Source organism: Pleurodeles waltl, chromosome 9, assembly GCF_031143425.1.
Source record: "Pleurodeles waltl isolate 20211129_DDA chromosome 9, aPleWal1.hap1.20221129, whole genome shotgun sequence".
Taxonomy (NCBI): domain Eukaryota; kingdom Metazoa; phylum Chordata; class Amphibia; order Caudata; family Salamandridae; genus Pleurodeles; species Pleurodeles waltl.
This window is the reverse complement of record NC_090448.1, coordinates 884,998,813-885,018,398: the sequence shown is the minus strand read 5'-3', so window position 1 is coordinate 885,018,398 and position 19,586 is coordinate 884,998,813. Positions and strand designations below refer to the sequence as shown.

General features: G+C 43.3%; 1 protein-coding gene across 1 annotated transcript in view; it reads right to left on the bottom strand.

Annotated features, from left to right (window-relative positions):
• RIN3 (Ras and Rab interactor 3) overlaps nucleotides 1-19,586 on the bottom strand; it is a 394,191-nt gene that overhangs the window by 168,112 nt on the left and 206,493 nt on the right. Inside the window, exon 4 of the mRNA XM_069208209.1 lies at nucleotides 2,189-2,261. Within this exon, the coding sequence (XP_069064310.1) occupies nucleotides 2,189-2,261 (73 nt within the window). The remainder of the gene's footprint in view (nucleotides 1-2,188; nucleotides 2,262-19,586) is intronic.

Genomic DNA, 19,586 nt, shown 5'->3' with positions numbered 1-19,586 from the left:
GCATTTTTAGGGCCATTACCTACAACTCTCACTGGGCATGTTGTGCCCAGTGAGAGAGAGGAATAAACTACAGAAATGTGTCTTTGCAGCAGCCAGACTGTGGCAGTTTGAAACCACAAGCCACAGCTGCTGTAATGCTCAAAGATATCATGGCACACAGCCAGCGCCAATTGAGTCGTGGGACATTATAGCATTTCACAGGACACAATAACATACAAAGGAAACCTTTAGCAGACCTCACAAGACCTGTCTCTAGTCTGAATTGGTGACGGTGAATGCAAGATTGTGTCTATAGACAGAGTTAGCCCCCTGCCATGAGAGGAAGAGAGTAATGTAATGTTGTGTGAGACACCTACCTCCTAGAGATTGTGCTATTATGAATGTATTTTTGAGAAATGTCATTTTGTTGTGTGAAAAAGCTTTTCAAAGGCAGGTAGGATGAGAGGATCTGAAGAAAACTTCAAACCATTTTTTTTTATGATAAGTAGATATTTAAAAAACAGAATATCATATTAGAGTAGTCTCATTCTTGTACACTAGTAAAAGTAAAGTTAATGTAACGTATTTGTTGTTTTTTAACTTACTCAAAATGATTGTTCCCATTACACCTACCCATCAAATGCATCGGGTCTTAGTTGCACTTCTAGTGTTGGTGACAAACATTGAAATATTTGAAAACGTCCAAAATAATCATAATAATGGTTTGTCATATGCCACGCGCTCTCTTTTTGCGCTTATATCCACTGTCACTAAACTGTGGGTAATAAAAAAGCATCTTCTTTCCAGTTAAACGAATTTCAACATGTGTGCATGAAAAGAAGACCAAGGATTGGTGTGTTGAAGCAATGTCTTCCTAGTCCAATTACACCTGCACCCTTGACTCTCTCAGCACATGCAAGTGAACAAGAGAAACCAGTTTAAAGGGCCACTCAGCTGCTGCAATCTCTCCAAGTCATGTGGGGGTGCAGAGGCACCTGCAGCACGCCAACTACCAGCGCCCCTGAGTCTCAAAGTCTAAAGATGAATGGATCACATGGCAATACACAGGTCATCAAATTAGCGTTATGTCTCACATCAGGTGAGGCAGAGTGAGGACACCTATTTACTTCCCGCAGGATAAAGATCGCCACCAAGAGGTGAAGATGAGAATTACACACAGGTGGATGAAGGGTGGAATGTTATATGCTAAGACGCCTGCCTTGTGGAGTCTACTACAAAGAACTAATGTACCAGATGTGCTACCAGGACCAGTCACGCTTGGAATACTGCGAAATATTTATTTGCACTGGACAGCACCTCTGGTATCACTGAGGATGCAAACTGATTATTACATTGCTTAATAGCTGGCCTATTTCCCTAGGGTGTCTGCTCATGTCAGACAAACGAAGTCAGTAGTGTTTAATTTGAGGTGGGGGTTGCAGGTGGTGGGCCCCAGCACTGATTTATGGGTGCTTGTATTTATGGTTTTGATCATCAGCTTTTGACCTAGACCAAGAGAGAGAGAAAGGCGGGAAAGGGGAAAAGGAGGAGGAAGAAAAAGACAGAGAAACAGTGATAGAGGAAGAAAACAGCAATGGAAAAGCATGAGATAAGGAGCCAGGGAGAGTATGGTGGTGGATGAAAGAGGTGGAATCAAGACTACGCAGCCTTGTTATTCCGCATCACCAACATCTGGCAGTGCCGGTGGCAAGCTTAGGAAAAAAAACTATGGCCCAGGACTTATTCTTTTACAAACTGAGCACTGGAAGTTAGGCACATTCAGTTAAGGTGAAGCGATAAGTAGGATAGAGTTTAAACATGTGAGTACAGGACAGAGTCGGAAACACAAATCAATCCATGTGAAAATGTTCAAATCAGCACCGCAGTGTGGGAGGCTGTGACTAGCATGGAGTCTTGAGGGCATGGTTAGGTCTTGGCAGTGCCCTGCTCTGGAAGCAGCCCGCTACCCTACAGACCACCGAGGGCTGAAGGGGAGTTTGAATAATTCATCGACAAAGTTCAATTATTTACTCGCTCTTGACCACTCCTACTACACCCTCCCTGTAGCTCCCATTTCCTCCCATCTGCAAAGGCTTCATGCACAGAGTGCACCGTCCTCTACACGAGGTGCATGTTGGGTAATGGGCAATGTTATCTTTTGTACAGTATGTGAACAAATGACACCCACAGAGGGTTGAGTCACACTTACCTGCTCACGCAGTAGAAGCCAACCAATTTAAAGATGTCTTCAAACACCAGGGCAGATCCCTCAAGGTAGAGCACTGGAGGAAAAACATAAGAAGCGGCCGTTACTTGGGCAACAGACAAGGTAAGGAAAGATGGAAGCAATTCCCAGAGCTTTCCATTGTTGTCAATTCATTCAGCTTTAGGGACAGTTATAAAGACTGCGGCCGGAAGTATGGCTGCAGCAGAGAACAGGGCAGCTCAGCAGCTCACTGGTCTGTCATGATGGCAGGAGATATCCCAGTGTGCCTATGCTCTGTGGAAGCTTAACATTTCAACATGTGAGGTGAGGCAGGCATGTGTCTGGAATCAACAGAAAGAGTTTCCTGCTCTGAAATATCACTCCACAGCCTTGAATGTTAATGAGATTCTTTGTGAGTGCTAAGGGAGACCAAGGCCTGGGCATGTTCTTACCCCAGTTATAAGTATCACGTGATAAGAGAGGAGTCCCATGCATTCAAACATTTATATTTTGTTATAAATACCTGCTGTGTTGGTACAGTTCATGCTAAGGAACAATGTTTTTCTAATAAACTGCACTAGGTAAGATTCATTTAGAACAACTTTTAATGAATGCTTATGATCAGATTTACAATTTGCAGCACGTAAACGTAGAAATTATACATAAAGCATACAAAAGAGAAATAAACATTCCAAATTAGGACAAAAAAATGTACATATTTTATACTGATAACTTATTAGTGTGGAAAGAAGGAATAGTATTGGAAACTGCAGAAACGCGTGTACAGTAAAATGTACAGGAGAAACTTTACAAAGCCAACTTAGCACAAAAAAATATACATATTACATCGGTGACATAGTGGTGGTGCGACTAGCATTTCTGTTTTACAAGGAAAATAGATTAGAATCCATAGGCCAAAATTATACGTATAAGAAGACTGGCAACTCTTGCGCATTCGAGGACCAGGAATAGGAGGAATTCGAGTAAAAAAATTAGCAAACATGATATTTTGAAGATACGAAAGACACAGAACTTCATTTTTATCCAGAATTGCGAATTTCTTTTTTCTGTTTTGGTTTTAGATCTGGCGTTAGTCACAACCTTTTGAATTTACTAAAATGATATACACAACATACTTACTTGTAGAGGCTTAAAGCCAACCCTTTTCAGACAGTCTTTCACATCATCTTTTACCACAGCAATACAACATGGGGCAATGGGTCAGCCCACTTCAGCTATTGGCTAACTTCTGTAGGAGTTATAGCATTCTTCCTTTTCACAAAGAACACATCCAAACACAAAGTAGTACCCTCGACTGCTAAGGTTTACTATGGCAAAGTGTGTCTTTTGACACCAAACTATTTTTTTTTGCTTTTAGCCATTTGTTGTTTAGATTGACAGGGGCCAGGCAATACTCCCAACAATCAAGTTTTGTAATGAACCAGCATTGACAAACCAAACGCTGCCAGCTAATTCTAGATCTATTGGCTCCGTCAATGTCTACTTTAATTTTTGCCTGCATATCTTAATTCCCAGGCAATTTCTGCAAGGTTTTGAAACACAATTATCTCTTCTGACGGATCAGTATCCGAGCTGGGTTAACTCTGTTAATCACTCCTACACTCAGAATAGGATTTGACAGCAGATCCAATTGCCTCTGCCTGGGAGCAAAAATCATCTGTCATGCACTGCCGCCTGGTTGTCAACTTCTGAAAACCTGCATCACATGCTCACTGTGGATAATGAGCAGAATTATGTATGGGAATTCTATACAAGTCAGACTTCCACCTGGGGTTTCTGGTGACCCAGAAACAGAAGAAAGAAAAACTTCAAGTAAAAGGAAACTGCATTTGTGTAGTGTACAAGAGCTAGCGCTTCAAGGTGGTTTGTGCGGTCTCAAATATCGATGCTCAGGAAGTATGAGGCACAGCATTTGTTCTCTCTTCTATATAAAGACACTTCACTTTTAGACCGAAAAATGAAGTTAATAGTGAGTCAGCTTGGACTCGTGTTGGGGAAGATTAGGTTTACTGTTAAGTTCGATGGTTTCACTGCCGGGTCGCACATGACTCACTGCAGAGCGTTCCAGACTTCACTGAAGCATTCCATCGATTCCACTGGAAGGCGTGGCTGGATTCCAAACCACTTCTGACTTCATTCACTCCCAATGCAAAACGGACTGACTTGGCTCACTGTTCAGCCAATTGATTTTGCAGAAGAGTCCGACAGGGTTCAGGGCAGATTCTAGGCGGTTTCACTACAGATTCTGGATCGATTACCCGCGGGCTTGGTGCCAGGTCTGAATATTTAGAGCAACAAGTCTGATTGGTTGTAGTGTTGAGACAGACTGATTACTTCAGTGCTGAGGCAGACTCAGTTTGAGGAAGAGACAGGCTGGTTTTAACCCCTTCGCTGCCAAGCCTTTTCCCCTCCTGTGGCAAGCCTTTTTTTGGGTATTTGGGAAAGTTCGTGCTTAGGCCCTCATAACTTTTTCTCCACATAAGCTACCCATGCCAAATTTGTGTCCTTTTTTTCCAACATCCTAGGGATTCTAGAGGTACCCAGACTTTGTGGGTTCCCCTAAAGGAGACCAACAGATTAGCCAAAATACAGCGAAAATTTCATTTTTATTTAAAAATAGGAAAAAGGGCTGCAGAAGAAAGCTTGTGTTTTGTTTCCTGAACATGGCATCAACAAAGGGTTTGCGGTGCTAAACTCACCATCTTCCTATCTTTCAGGAACAGGCAGACTTGAATCACAAAACCCAATTTTTCAACACAATTTTGGCATTTTACTGGGACATACCCCATGTTTTACTATTTTTGTGCTTTCAGCCTCCTTCCAGTTAGTGACAGAAATGGGTGTGAAACCAATGCTGGATCCCATAAACCTAAACATTCCTGAAACGTAGACAAAATTCTGAATTCCGCAAGGGGTCATTTGTGTAGATCCTACAAGGGTTTTCTACAGAAAATAACAGCTGAAATAAAAAAAATAATATTGATATTGAGGTGAAAAAAACAGCCATTTTTCTCCACGTTTTACTCTATAACTTTTTCCTGCAATGTCAGATTTTCAAAAGCAATACACCCTTACATCTGCTGGACTCTTCTGGTTGCGGGTATATATAGGGCTTGTAGGTTCATCAAGAACTCTAGGTACCCAGAGCCAATAAAGGAGTTGCACCTTGCAACAGGTTTTTATTGTAATACCAGGCACATAGCAATTAATTTGGTGAAATATAAAACGTGAGAAATAGGTATCAAGAAATCCTTTGTATTTCCAAAATGGGCACAAGATAAGGTGTTGATAAGCAGTGGTTATTTGCACTTCTCTGAATTCTGGGGTGCCCATACTAGCATGTGAATTTCAGGGAATTTCTCAAATAGACGTCTTTTTTACACACTGTCTTACATTTGGAAGGAAAACATGTAGAGAAACACAAGGGGCAATAACACTTGTTCTGCTATTCTGTGTCCCCCAAGTCTCCCGATAAAAATGGTACCTCACTTGCGTGGGTAGGCCTAATGCTTGCGACAGGAAACGCAACATGGACACATCACATTTTTACACTGAAATCTGATGTGCTTCTTGCAAAGTGCCTAGCTGTAGATTTTGGCCTCTAGCTCAGCCGACACCTAGGGAAACCTACCAAACCTGCGCATTTATGAAAACTAGACACCTAGGGGAATCCAAGATGGGGTGACTTGTGGGGCTCTCACCAGGTTCTGTTACCCAGAATCCTTTGCAAACCTCATAATTTGGCCAAAAAAACACCTTTTCCTCACATTTCGGTGACAGAAAGTTCTGGAATCTGAGAGGAGCCACGAATGTCCTTCCACCCAGCATTCCCCCAAGTCTCCCGATAAAAATGGTACCTCACTTGCGTGGGTAGGCCTAATGCTTGCGACAGGAAACGCAACATGGACACATCACATTTTTACACTGAAATCTGATGTGCTTCTTGCAAAGTGCCTAGCTGTAGATTTTGGCCTCTAGCTCAGCCGACACCTAGGGAAACCTACCAAACCTGCGCATTTATGAAAACTAGACACCTAGGGGAATCCAAGATGGGGTGACTTGTGGGGCTCTCACCAGGTTCTGTTACCCAGAATCCTTTGCAAACCTCATAATTTGGCCAAAAAAACACCTTTTCCTCACATTTCGGTGACAGAAAGTTCTGGAATCTGAGAGGAGCCACAAATGTCCTTCCACCCAGCATTCCCCCAAGTCTCCCGATAAAAATGGTACCTCACTTGTGTAGGTGGGCCAAGTGCTTGTGACAGGGAAGAGCCAAAAACATGTCGAAATTGAGGGGGAACCAAAGCAGGTCCAAAAGGGCAGTTTGGAAAAAAAAAAATTTTTAGGCTGACAAGTGCAGCAGAATTTTTATCAGTATAGATGAGACAATGCTCGGTGGTAGGAATTTTGTGGAATCCTGCAGATTCCGGAAGGTTCCATCACAAAAATGTGGGAAAAATGTGTGATTTCCAGCAAAGTTGGAGGTTTGCAGGGCATTGTAGGTAAGAAAATGGTGCAGGGTGCCTGTGAAGCACACCACCATGGAATGACCCAGATGTTTAGTTTTCAAATGTGTCTAGGTCTTGTGGATTTTTCTACATGGCAGAGTCCCAAAGTCCATTAAGTGCAGCCCTCACCATTTCAAGTGGGATAATTTTGAGAGTTAGCCAAGCTCTCATGGCCCAAATGTAAAACGAAAACCCAAAATAATCAAACGTCCTCTTGATTGCCGTGTGATAAGATGTTTTAGTGTGCGGGGGAGAGCTGGAAGACTGTTACCCCCTTCAGTTGTGGTGGGGGCATAACCAGGCCCATACTGGTTGGCAGCCATCACCCCACTATTTTTATTTTATTCCCTGGCATCTAGTAGACTTTCTCCCCCTCCCCCCTCCCAGGGTGTGGATCGGGGTAATTGTCCCGTCTGCCCACTGGTGGGCAGAACAACTTTGTTCCCAATTATTTGAGGTGGGGGTATGGCCATACCCCCAGCCTTTTATTTTGAAAAAAAAAATCTTCCTGGGTCTCTGGTGGGCTTTCTGCCCCCCCTTGGGGGCAGATGGGCCTTCCAAAAATAAGCCAATCTGCCCCCAAGGGGGCAGATATGGCCAACAGTAATGTGCCCCCATGGGGAGCAACCCTTGCTCAAGGGGCTGCCCCCCCAAACAAAACACACACATACACACACACACCAATACCTGGTGTCTAAGTGGTTTCTGGCCCCCCCCCCGGGGGCAGATCGGTCCAATGGAAATAGGCCGATCTGCCCCAAAGGGGAAGAGAAATGGGCTAAAATAAATCACTCCCCCGGGAACAAATCTTGCCTAAGAGGTCGTTCCCCGTGCGTGAAAGTGACGCAAAAAAATAAAGATCCCTGCTGTCAAGTGGTTTCTGCCCCCCTTAGGGGCAGATTGGCGTACCAAAAATCAACTGATCTGACCCAAAAGGGGGGCAGAAATGGCCTGAATACAATTCGCCCCCTCCCCAGGGGAACGACCCTTGCCTAAGGGTCACTCCCCATCTGTAAAACAAAAAACAAAAAAACTCCCCGGCAGGAAAGGCCTTAAAAATAAAATGCCCCCCCGGGGAGCGAGCTTTGCCCAAGGGTTCGCTACCCTTATGCCAATTTCCTAAATGAAAATAACCCTGGTTTCTAGTAGGCATTTTACCAGCCGGATCACTTCACGATCCCGCTGCTAAAATGCTCTGAGAGACTTCAAAAGGGAAGGAAATTCCTTTCCTTTCCTTTGAAGCCTCTCATCTCAGGGCCTCCATCACATAATCGGAAGAGAAATGCAAAAGCATGAGCTTCCAGCGCGATGGGAGGGGGCCTCTGTGAGGTCCACGCGCGAATGCGCGCTGCCGTCACGGGTGGGTGGGGGGGCTCGGGGTGGAAGGGGAAGGGCTTCCTCTTCCATCCCAGCCTTTGGGGGGTGGGAGGGAAGACCACAGAGGGAGCGACTCTTGCCTAAGAGGCTGTTCCCCTTGTGTGAAATTGACGCAAAAAAATAAAGATCCCTGGTGTCAAGTGGTTTCTGCCCCCCTTAGGGGCAGATTGGCGTACCAAAAATCGACCGATCTGACCCAAAAGGGGGGCAGAAATGGCCTAAATACAATTCGCCCCCTCCCCAGGGGAGCGACCCTTGCCTAAGGGTCATTCTCCATCTGTAAAACAAAAAAACTCCCCGGCAGGAAAGGCCTTAAAAATAAAATGCCCCCCCGGGGAGCAAGCTTTGCCCAAGGGTTCGCTCCCCTTATGCCAATTTCCTAAATGAAAATAACCCTGGTTTCTAGTAGGCATTTTACCAGCCGGATCACTTCACGATCCCGCTGCTAAAATGCTCTGAGAGACTTCAAAAGGGAAGGAAATTCATTTCCTTTCCTTTGAAGCCTCTCAGGGCCTCCATCACATAATCGGAAGAGAAATGCAAAAGCATGAGCTTCCAGCGCGATGGGAGGGGGCCTCTGTGAGGTCCGCGCGTGAATGCGCGCTGCCGTCACGGGTGGGTGGGGGGCTCGGGGTGGAAGGGGAAGGGCTTCCTCTTCCATCCCAGCCTTTGGGGGGTGGGAGGGAAGACCACAGAGGGAGCGACTCTTGCCTAAGAGGTCGTTCCCCTTGTGTGAAATTGACGCAAAAAAATAAAGATCCCTGGTGTCAAGTGGTTTCTGCCCCCCTTGGGGGCAGATTGGCGTACCAAAAATCGACTGATCTGACCCAAAAGGGGGGCAGAAATGGCCTAAATACAATTCGCCCCCTCCCCAGGGGAGCGACCCTTGCCTAAGGGTCACTCCCCATCTGTAAAACAAAAAAACTCCCCGGCAGGAAAGGCCTTAAAAATAAAATGCCCCCCCAGGGAGCGAGCCTTGCCCAAGGGTTAGCTCCCCTTATGCCAATTTCCTAAATGAAAATAACCCTGGTTTCTAGTAGGCATTTTACCAGCCGGATCACTTCAGGATCCCGCTGCTAAAATGCTCTGAGAGACTTCAAAAGGGAAGGAAATTCATTTCCTTCCCTTTGAAGCCTCTCAGGGCCCCCATCACATAATCGGAAGAGAAATGCAAAAGCATGAGCTTCCAGCGCGATGGGAGGGGGCCTCTGTGAGGTCAGCGCGCGAATGCGCGCTGCCTTCACGGGTGGGTGGGGGCTCGGGGTGGAAGGGGAAGGGCTTCCTCTTCCATCCCTGCCGTTGGGGGGGTGGGAGGGAAGACCACAGAGGGAGCACTAGCGCTCCCTCTGAGCTCTGTGCCCAGGACGTAATATTACGTCCTGGGCACACGAGCACTGTGCCGCAGGATGTAACCGTTAAGTCTGCGGCACAGAACCGGTTAACGGAGAGGCAGGCTGGTTTTAAAAGAGAGGCAGGCTGCTTTTGACAGCAGACTGGTTACTTCGGTACTGAGACAGACTGGTTTCAATATGTAGGGAGATGATTTTGGTGAGACAAACTGGTTACTTAAAGCTGATACAGACTGATTACTTCTTTGATGATGATGAAGATTACTTCATGCTGAGACAGACTGGTTTCAATTTTGAGATAGGTTGGTGGTTTCAATGCTGAATCAGAATGGTTTCAGTGGCGAGAGAGGTTGGTCATTTCAAGGGTGAGACAAACTGGTTACTTCCACATTGAGACAAACTGCTTACTTCAATGCTGAGACAGATTATTTTCGATGCTGAGATATGCCAGTGGTTTTGATGTTGACATAGGCCAGCTGTTTCCATGCTGAAACAGAGTGGTTACTCTAGTGCTGAGAAAGACTGGTTACTTTAGTGCTGTTAACGCTGAGTTTTTAATGAAATTATTAATGAATATTCATGTATTTTGAGTGTCGGATTTTCTTAGAAAATATAATTACACAGGGAAAAATAATGCACGCATTTGAAGGTGCACCCACGTGAGTGGCCGCCAATGTGCACAAAGTATACTTATTAATGGCTTATTAATATGAAACATTGAGCTTTTGTTTGATTAATGTAGTAATATGTCATATTAAGGGTTATGCACTATGTATTAGCTTTATTAATTGTAGGCCATAACTTAGCGCAGTCTTGACCTAAATGCACAGCCTCATGTCAAGCTGCATTTCATAATCAACTTATAAAATGGATGCTTAGAGAATTAAATTGTGATTTTCCACTATACTGTCCAAATGCTTGTAGCTAAAAGTCTTTCTCATGAGAACGGCTTGCTAGGAGATGATGTACTTGCTAATGCAACATTGTTAATGTAATGTGTGTAAGACTGATTTTCCCAGGAGAGAACAATGACCATACTGACTGAAATACAAGCTGCAACAATATTGTTACCCGACGAGCTGGATGAGAACAGTCCGAAAGAAGCCAATCATCGACATGTGAACCATGTGCTAGTAGAAATGTAGATTTGAAGTTTTAGTTTTATTGGACAAAGTGTGAACACGCGATCCCTTGACCAATAGGGACTTGGGAAGTAGTTTTAGAAAATCGAACTTAGCCAGACTGCACAGAGGGGAGATGCCGCCATTATTTTCTTGACCGTCTTGAGAAGAGATGAACTTGACTTTATTGCTTAAAGAGACTTTTTATTTTCTTATTTTCTGAACTTTGATGCTAAATCCTGATGCCTACCTGGCTGAACTGATGTACTCAGGACAAAGACTGTCACTGCTTGCTGATCCAAACTGAGATAGGTATATTGACTATGATGTTGTTTGCTATGTCTACTTGTTTTTGTTTGTAGGTATCAACCGTAATTTTGATAGAGCCATAGTTAGATGTTTTTCCAAATTTGTGTTGACTAAAATGTTTTGCATGAAGCCCAAACATGCTATTCTAATCTGATGCTAGTTAGGGTCCTCACTAGTGAAGTTCAATACATGGAATAACATTTGATGTATTTCTTTGCTTAATCTAAATGTATGTTATCACGTTTGCACAGTAATTCTTGTTATTAATTTGCACTGTAACTCAAGAATGTGTAGTAGCTCAAGCCTTAATTAGATTGCGATTTTTTCGCCACTTTGGTCAGCCATTGTAGTTTCTGTATGTTTATCAATTGATTTTGAGATTAACCTACATGACATAAGCATTGTTAATATACGGAAATAAATATTCTAACTCTTACATAAAGACATGGTTTTTCATCCCTGCAAGGTCATGGTGTGTGACAATTACGGACTCTTATTGATTACTAATGTTATTGATCTGCATGTACGGGATATATGGTGGGAAAACCTCAAAGCGAGTCAAAAGGTTCATTGACCTATTCGCATCTCCCTTGTACGTTTACTTATTAAGGTCTGATGCGCTAACAGTGCTGAAACTGGCTTGTTTCAGTTTGGAGACAGACTGTTATCAATGCTGAGACAGGCGGGTTATTTCAGCACTGAGACAGTCTAGCTACTTCCATGCTGAGAAAGACTGGTTTCAATGCTTAGACTGATTTGTTACTTCAATGCTTGGAGAGACTGGTTACTTTCGTGACAGACTCTTCATAAGAGGTTATTTCTGAGTTCATATCCTGGAATTATAAATTATACCACTCTGAGGTTTTCAGGAGCAATTACATGAGATGCATATCAGGGAATAATGTTATTCGGGTGTGCACCCACAATACCCACTCCAGATCATTGATGGGATACAATATCATGGACAAAATTTCAGAAAACATACTGTCAGGTAAGCCTAGATTTTCTTTCTTTGTTTAATGTCTTTTTATGGAAAATTTCTCATCATACAATACAAACATGGAAGTCACACAAACATCAAGTATGTTCTACAGCAATGAGGGTCGACTTCCGAAAGACGGAGCAAACATACATATTTGTTGTGGTGCTTTTGCAGCCAAATCCATGATGTGATATAAACTTAAATCTTGGCTCAATTGAAAAGCCCTCCCCCCCCCCCCCCCCCCCACCCCTCTAATCCTCTGGTCAGACACCCGCCTCCCAAGACAGTCTCCCAGTCTTTAGGGCAACACTTCTCTGGTATATCACCTGTTCCGCCCTTTGGCACCAGTCTAAATCAGACTCTCAGAATTCCAATCTTAAACCTAGATATGCATTACAAATATGTTCAAGGTAAGTAGACGTGGAGGTATGAATAGTAAATCTATAACTCCCCTGCATACAATTGTCTTTCAATATTTTGTATCTCTATACTCTATCCTCAATATACCTATTTCATAATATTCTGGGAGTCGATATTCATTAGTAAAATGTATTATTCAGGGCAAATTATGACTTTATGGCACATGATCATATATATTGTGAATTAATGGCTTGAGACAGTGCAATGCTTTCTGCTATCCTCATAAGAAGGACCCTTCAAAGTTTCACAATAGAGGCTTGGTGAGCAGCTAGCTTGGGGCATTTTAGGCTATAAATCAGCCCAGAGGACTGCAGCTAGGCGTGGGCTAAAATCGATAGGTAGGGATGGGGCAGGGTTATTAAGTTAGAGGGGATTGGGCTACCAACCACCATTTTGTAGTAAGTTGACATGGTGGCTGGTGGTTTGGCATAGGTACAATTTTGGCTTTTGTCAGGCGCTTGACTAGGCAGTTTATGCTTTTTTTTTTTAAAAACATACTTTATTAGCACTTTCCACTAGGCAGGGTGCAGTCACAATAACAGACAGTGTATCGTGGTAACAATCCATGAAGCTGTAGAAAGGATTAGACATCATACAATAATATGGTACTCATGGCCAAATAGATGTAGCAGCGATTGGAATGATGATATACAATCAAGCATGCAGTATTACATTCTTTATCTACCCAACTCAACACCTTAAGGGAGTCCCAAGATGGAAAAGGAACTAGTGAAGGAAGAAAGGGGAGAAAAGCCAATAGACAAGAAACAAACGTAAAACACAACATGTAAAGGGCCGTCAATTCACTGGGGATAGTCTTGGAGCACTAGTTCTGTAGTGGGATCTCAGGTGGGGGGTGCAATGCATTGCAGGGGCATGGGGGCAGGTTCTGCCGCCTGTTAGCATGTTCAGCTCCGGTCAGTGTGAGGTGTGCAAGTGGTACAAGATCTAGTTGGGAGTGTAGCGGCGTGAGCAGTTTAGGGGTTAACGCTGGTGACTATGGAGGACTCAGGAGTGTGTGAGGTGATCTGCCTGTTGGAGGAGTGTTGTGATGATTTTTTGTCTGGTGCAGGCAAAGATCCTAATAGTGAAAACTGGTTGAGATCGGTACTTAGGGCCTCTGAATGGATGGTGGCAGAGGTGAGCTACAGCAAAACTCCCAAGAGAGGGTGAGTGCAACAGGGAGACAAGTGCGACCGAGCAGCCATGGAGGGTAGAAATGCTCAGGGGTGATGGCCCGCATGGCAGCCGTAGTGCCCGATGTAGGGAGGGGGAAGGAGAGAGGGTGTGGCTTGCCGGTGAGGGTGGCAGTAGCACACAGCAGCCAAGATGGGATCGTCATAGGGGTCAGCGTTACTGGCTAGGGGTCCCACGGGGCTTTTGGAAAAGAGGATGCAAGGGCAGAGACCTCGAAGGAGACCTTGGGAGTATGCGAGGAGAAGGTAGATATGCCTGTTTGCATCAGGTTATTGGGCAGCAAGAGGACTGGGAGACAGGAGAGTTGAGGCAAGCAGCGTCTGAAAAACGCATGCAGGGAAGAGCTGTGGGTATATGAATGAGCATAGAGAAAGGACCATAGAGGAGCTGGTTGGCAGGTTTCAGGTGGGTTCAGTGACAGCAGTGGCCAGGGCAGGATATAATGGCGCAAGGAGGAGGAAGAGCACAGGGAAGGACAGGTTGAAGGGAATAGCTGCAGATGGGAAGATGCATTTAGCCAAAAGAGAACACAGGGGAAGCCTTAAAGGTTTACTCTAAGAAGAGAGGGGGAAGGAGCACAACACTAGCATTTAAGAGAGATGTCAGCCAAGGGATGCTGAGATTTGGGGATCAGGCCAGTAAGGTCAGGGGTACCATGGGGGGAAAGCTGAAAGGTCTGTGGGTGGGTGATGTCAATGAAGTGGTGGTTGAGTGTAGGGGGGAGAGGAAGAGTCTGTAGCCAGTGGTAAGTGGGAATGGATAGCAGAGGCGATAGAGGGTAGGGTGAGGGACGGAGATATGTTCAGCACATCATGTCTTATTATTAGCAATCCAGTTCTAGGTTTAGATGTCGAGAGGGACTTGGGAGGGCGTGGTGTACCTCGAGTACTCTGAGAAAAAAACAAAGGGATAGTCTCAGTGAACACAATCACACAGGCCTGAGAAATTGTGGTAGGACCCAGGGGCGGCTCCTTTGCTGTGGCGAAGGATCGTGGCCCCACTAGCTGTGCCAGAAGCAGACAAATAGAATGTTAGATCATTTTATTTGCCTGCTTCTCGCACAGCCAGCAGGGAGGGGTGGGGCTGGGCCGGGCCACGGGAGATGGGAGGGGTATGGGGAGAGAGTGCACCTAAGTGTGCATGTGTGTTTGGCCAGCCGTCTGAGGCCAGCCAAACACACATGCGCACTTAGGTTTCTCCAGCCTGGCTGTGTAAACATCCGGGCTGGAGAAACTGCAGAGACCCCAGGACTATCCTGGCACTGCTTTCGTGCAAGGTTTTGCATGAAAGCAGTTCCAGGATTGCTGGGGAGCCTGTGCTGGTTTCCCAGAGTGAATGCTGGGACACCAGAAGAAAAGGCGTGCAAGGTGGCAGGGACAGAGGCGAGGTAAGTTTTTTTTTTTTTTTTTTTTCGTTTTTGTTTTTAAATACACAGCAGGATTCAGCGCAGGCTTGGTAGGACCAGTGTGTTTTTGATGGCAAAATGCTTGGTACAAGTAGTTTCAATAAAAAGAGTGGGGAGAATTTTGTTGAGTTAGTCCTAGATTATGATGAAGGGAAGGTGAGGGAAAGAGTTTTACAGGACACAGATGGAGTTTGCTTCGGATTGGAGGGGGTGGATGAAATGGGAACTCTTGGGGGAAAGGGAGGCAACATAAACAGATTACACTTTGTTTTTTTGCAGAAAAGAGGACCGGAGAAGGAAGTGAAAGTGGCAAATAACAGATCTTGAGATGAATGTAGGCTTGCGAGGTGGCAAGTTCAGTGTGGGCACTGACCCTGAAGCAAAGTAAGCAGGTCAAGGAGTCTGGGCAACCTGTGAGAGTGCCCAAAGGTGTGGAGACAGGAAACTGGTAATCATCAGTGGGAGCCGGGGTAAGGTTGCAAAACGGGACATATGTGACTGACACTTAAGTGGGCACAGACAACATGGGGAGTAAAACACAGAAGGGTACAACCGGAAGCGACGAAAGAGAGTAAAGGGAATAAGGGAGTAGTAAAGGATAATGCTGGAGATAAAGAGAATGAGACGGTAAAAGACAGCAAGGGGGGGGGGGAGATAAGAAGAAGACTAAGAAGAGTAGAGAGATTAAAGTTAAGACGTTGTAGTATATGGAATATAACAAAGCCACTGGGGCTCATCTGATGGTGCCCATAAAAGAAAGAATATGGAAGGGGTGAGTATATGGAAGTGATCTAGCTTTTACATAGGAAGGTTAGGGTAAAAGAGGGATAGAAGGAGGAGTAATATGAGCAGGTGAAGATGCCCAAAGTACCAGTGACAATTTAAAATTGGAAAGAGGCAATCTTTTTTTTTTTTTTTTGTATATGTTTATTGAGAAGTACATGTCAATATACAGACTGTGTTAAATAGAGAAACAATACATCAAATTATGGCCATATATGAAAAATATTATGAAATATTAACTTCTCAGATTTCTAAACACAAAAAAAAAAACAACAAAAAAACATTACACATATATCAATAAATGCAATATATGAGATTATTTATAAGGCATCCAACTATGCATTAACTCTTAGAAGTAGACCTATAACAGAAAATATGGAAAGAAAGAATTATGCAATATGTATTAAACCATATATTATAGGGTGTTAGAAGACAGTCGAGATAGTGATATCATGCAAATCCACATATATAACATTTCAAATGCAGATATTCCTGCCAATTCAACAGTGTTGAATTGGTGAACAGTAAGTCCTACTTAAAATAACAGTGTTAATGGGTGAGATATCAATTGTCTTAATAACAGCATGACTCAAAACAATAATAAAAATGTCTTAATAAAGATAGGAGACAAAGAATGAGAAAACGTTTACGTGTGAATATTAATAGAATATGTATTAGCTAGAAAGGGTTTCCAAATTTTGATGAAAATCCCAACATTATCTTGCAATCTGTAAATCAGCTTTTCATATGATGCCATGTTATACATTTCAATAAGCCATTCATCATGTGTAGGACGTTGTGGTGTTCTCCAATGTCGTAATATACAAATTTTTGCTACAGTGAGTGCAATAGCAATCAATCTTCTTGTATGGTTTGTTATATTTGGGAGATCAGTAACATCATGTAATATAACAAATTTTTCTGTTAAAGGAATGGGCACATGTATAGCTCTGTGTATAGAGGAAGTTATAGAAGACCAGTATTCCGTCAAAACTGGACATCGAAATAAAATGTGTAGGATATCACAGTCCTCATGAGGACACCTCCAACAGGTAGAATGGTGTAGTAAACCTGCTGCCTTGAGTTTTTGTGGTGACCAGTACCAATTATGAAGAATTTTGAAAAGAGTAAATTTCATTCTTGCCTCTCTGATTCCTTTATCCATGTTCATAACAACATCCGTCCAGTCCTCATTGGAATACGCTACATTAAGTAATCCTTGCCATTTGACATGGAGTTGTGCTAGTAATGGTGATGAATGTAGTTTATGCACAATGAGATTATAAAATCCAGAGACCGCTCCTTTCAATTTCCCCCAAGTTTTTAAGTATTGTACGACTGGGGAATCCTCAGGTATCCACGGAAATGGTCCTAGTCTACTAAGTAGAGCTTGTTTCAATTGTAAGTATTTCCCCTTTTGAGAGCTAGGGAGTTGAAATTCTATCTGAAGCATCGTAAAGGTTTTAAGCTTGCCTTCTAAAGTGAATAAATGATCCAGCATTAGAATACCTGCTCTCTCCCATGTATCCCAGGAAATTGTCTGTTTCCCTATTCGAATATCAGCGTTATGCCATATGGGAGCCTTATTATGTAGCCTCGGATTACTCTTAAGGAGTTTGTGGGAGTGTATCCAAATCTTAAGCATAGACTGAATAATAGGGTTAGAACTTTGTAAAGCAGGCGATTTATGAGTATAAAACATTTGCAAACCTGAAGATACCTTTAAAGATTGCTTTTCAATAAGAACCCATAGTGGGGGGTCATCCTGTATTGGCCAAAGATAAACCAATTGAGATAAATGGAGGGCTGTATAGTAATGTTCAATGCATGGTAAACTAAGGCCACCAGATCGCCTGTGAGCAATAAGTTTGGAGATTTTGAGTCTAGGTCTCAGAGATCCCCAAATAAAGGTTTTAATACCTTTGTCAATGTCTCGCAGTATTGATATTTTAACTGTCAAAGGTAACATACCTAAAACATATGTGAAACGAGGCACTATAATCATTTTCACTGCCTGGACTCTACCCCAAAAGGACAGGTTAAGATGGGACCATTTTTCATATTCTGACTTCGTTTTAGCAATGAGTGGATCTAAGTTATCTTGAATCATACGTTCTAAACCAGTGTTGATATAAATACCTAGATACTTCAGGCGATCCGCTTTCCATTGAAAATTGTAGCCTAAGATAGCTGCTTTTGTTGTGCCCCGGGACAATGGGAGAGCTTCACTCTTATTCCAATTGACTTTGTATCCAGAAATGTTTGAGAAGTGAGAAATAGTAGACATGAGTGCCGAGAGTGAAGTAGGTAGATCTGTAAGTGTGAGTAATATGTCATCCGCGTATAGAAGTAGTTTTGAGATGCCTGCTGGTGTAGGAATGCCTGCTATTTGTGAACAATGTCTTATTGCTGCAGCCAGTGGTTCAAGTGCAAGAAGAAATAAGAGGGGCGATAAAGGGCAACCCTGGCGGGTACCTCTTTGCACTAAAAAGGTTTTTGAAAGGAAACCCCCACAATTCACTTGTGCAGATGGTGTCTTGTATAACCATTTAACCTTAGAGATAAAATCATCACCTAATCCCAACCTATGCAATGTACGGAACATATAACTCCATTCAATGCGGTCAAAGGCCTTTTCAGCATCTAAGGATAATGCTACTCTGTCTTCTCCAGCATCCTTAGAAAACCAAAGTATGTGAGCCAAAGTGCGGAGATGGCTACGAGAGTTTCTGCCTGGCATGAATCCAACTTGAGAATTATGTATGAGTTTAGAGATAACTTGTTTGAGTCTTTTGGCAAGAATGGTGGCTAATAGCTTTGAATCTGTATTCAGAAGAGATATCGGACGATAGTTACTGCAGTATAATGGATCTTTCTCAGGTTTGGGAATGACTGTTATGATAGCTTTATTTGAGAGTGAGAAGAGACTACCAGTTTCCTCTGCTTCTTTATAAACCTCATAAAGGGCATCTATTGCTTCTGGTTTTACCCAACAGTAAAATTCCCCAGGAAAACCATCTTCTCCCGGTGCTTTATTGTACGGGAGACTGGAGATTGCTTGCGCAATTTCATCCTTTGTTATTTCGCCAGTCAGTATGAGCCGGTCCTGTTCATTGAGACAGGGTAGTGTTATTTTATCAAAGAATTCCTGTTCTTTGAGGAGTTCATCATCAACTTCTGAACTATATAACTTGGTATAATAATCTGCAAACGTATTAGCTATTGCTTGAGTCTCAGTTATTAGTTTACCCTCAGGGTTATATATAGCTGGAATAGCTGTCATAGCTTCTCGCTGTTTTAATCGTGCCGCTAGTAAACGGCCTGCTTTTTCTCCTTGTTCATAATTGCGAGCCTTAAGTCTATATAGCATATATTCTGCTTTGGAAGTATATAGTGTATTAAGTTCCATCTTCGCTTTTTCCAATCTGCATCTGGAAGCTTCAGTTGGATTACTAAAATGAGTATGTGTCAGTGTTTTGATATCATTTTCCAAAATGGCCTGTTGTTCTATTCTGCGTTTATTTGTTATGGCAGAATCCCTCATAATTTGCCCCCTAATAGTGGCTTTTGCGGCTGCCCATAATATTTGTGGAGAAGAAACTGATCCTTTGTTATCTTTCATATAAGTAGTCAAATGTGATTGTAATTGTGACTTTTCTGCTGGTAGTTTGTAGCGCGATATGTTTAATCGCCATGGTTTCCTACAAGGGCGTTTCAGACCCCAATCAAGCTGGAGACTGATAGGAGCGTGATCCGACAGTGCAATTTCTAAAATATCACAATCTAGTACTTGTGGTGTAATAGAATGTGAAATAAGGAAGTAATCTATTCTAGAATGGGAATCATGTACTGTTGAGTGATATGTAAACCCTTTATCTGATGGATGTAGTAAACGCCAGATATCGATCAAACCATGATCTTCTCTGATG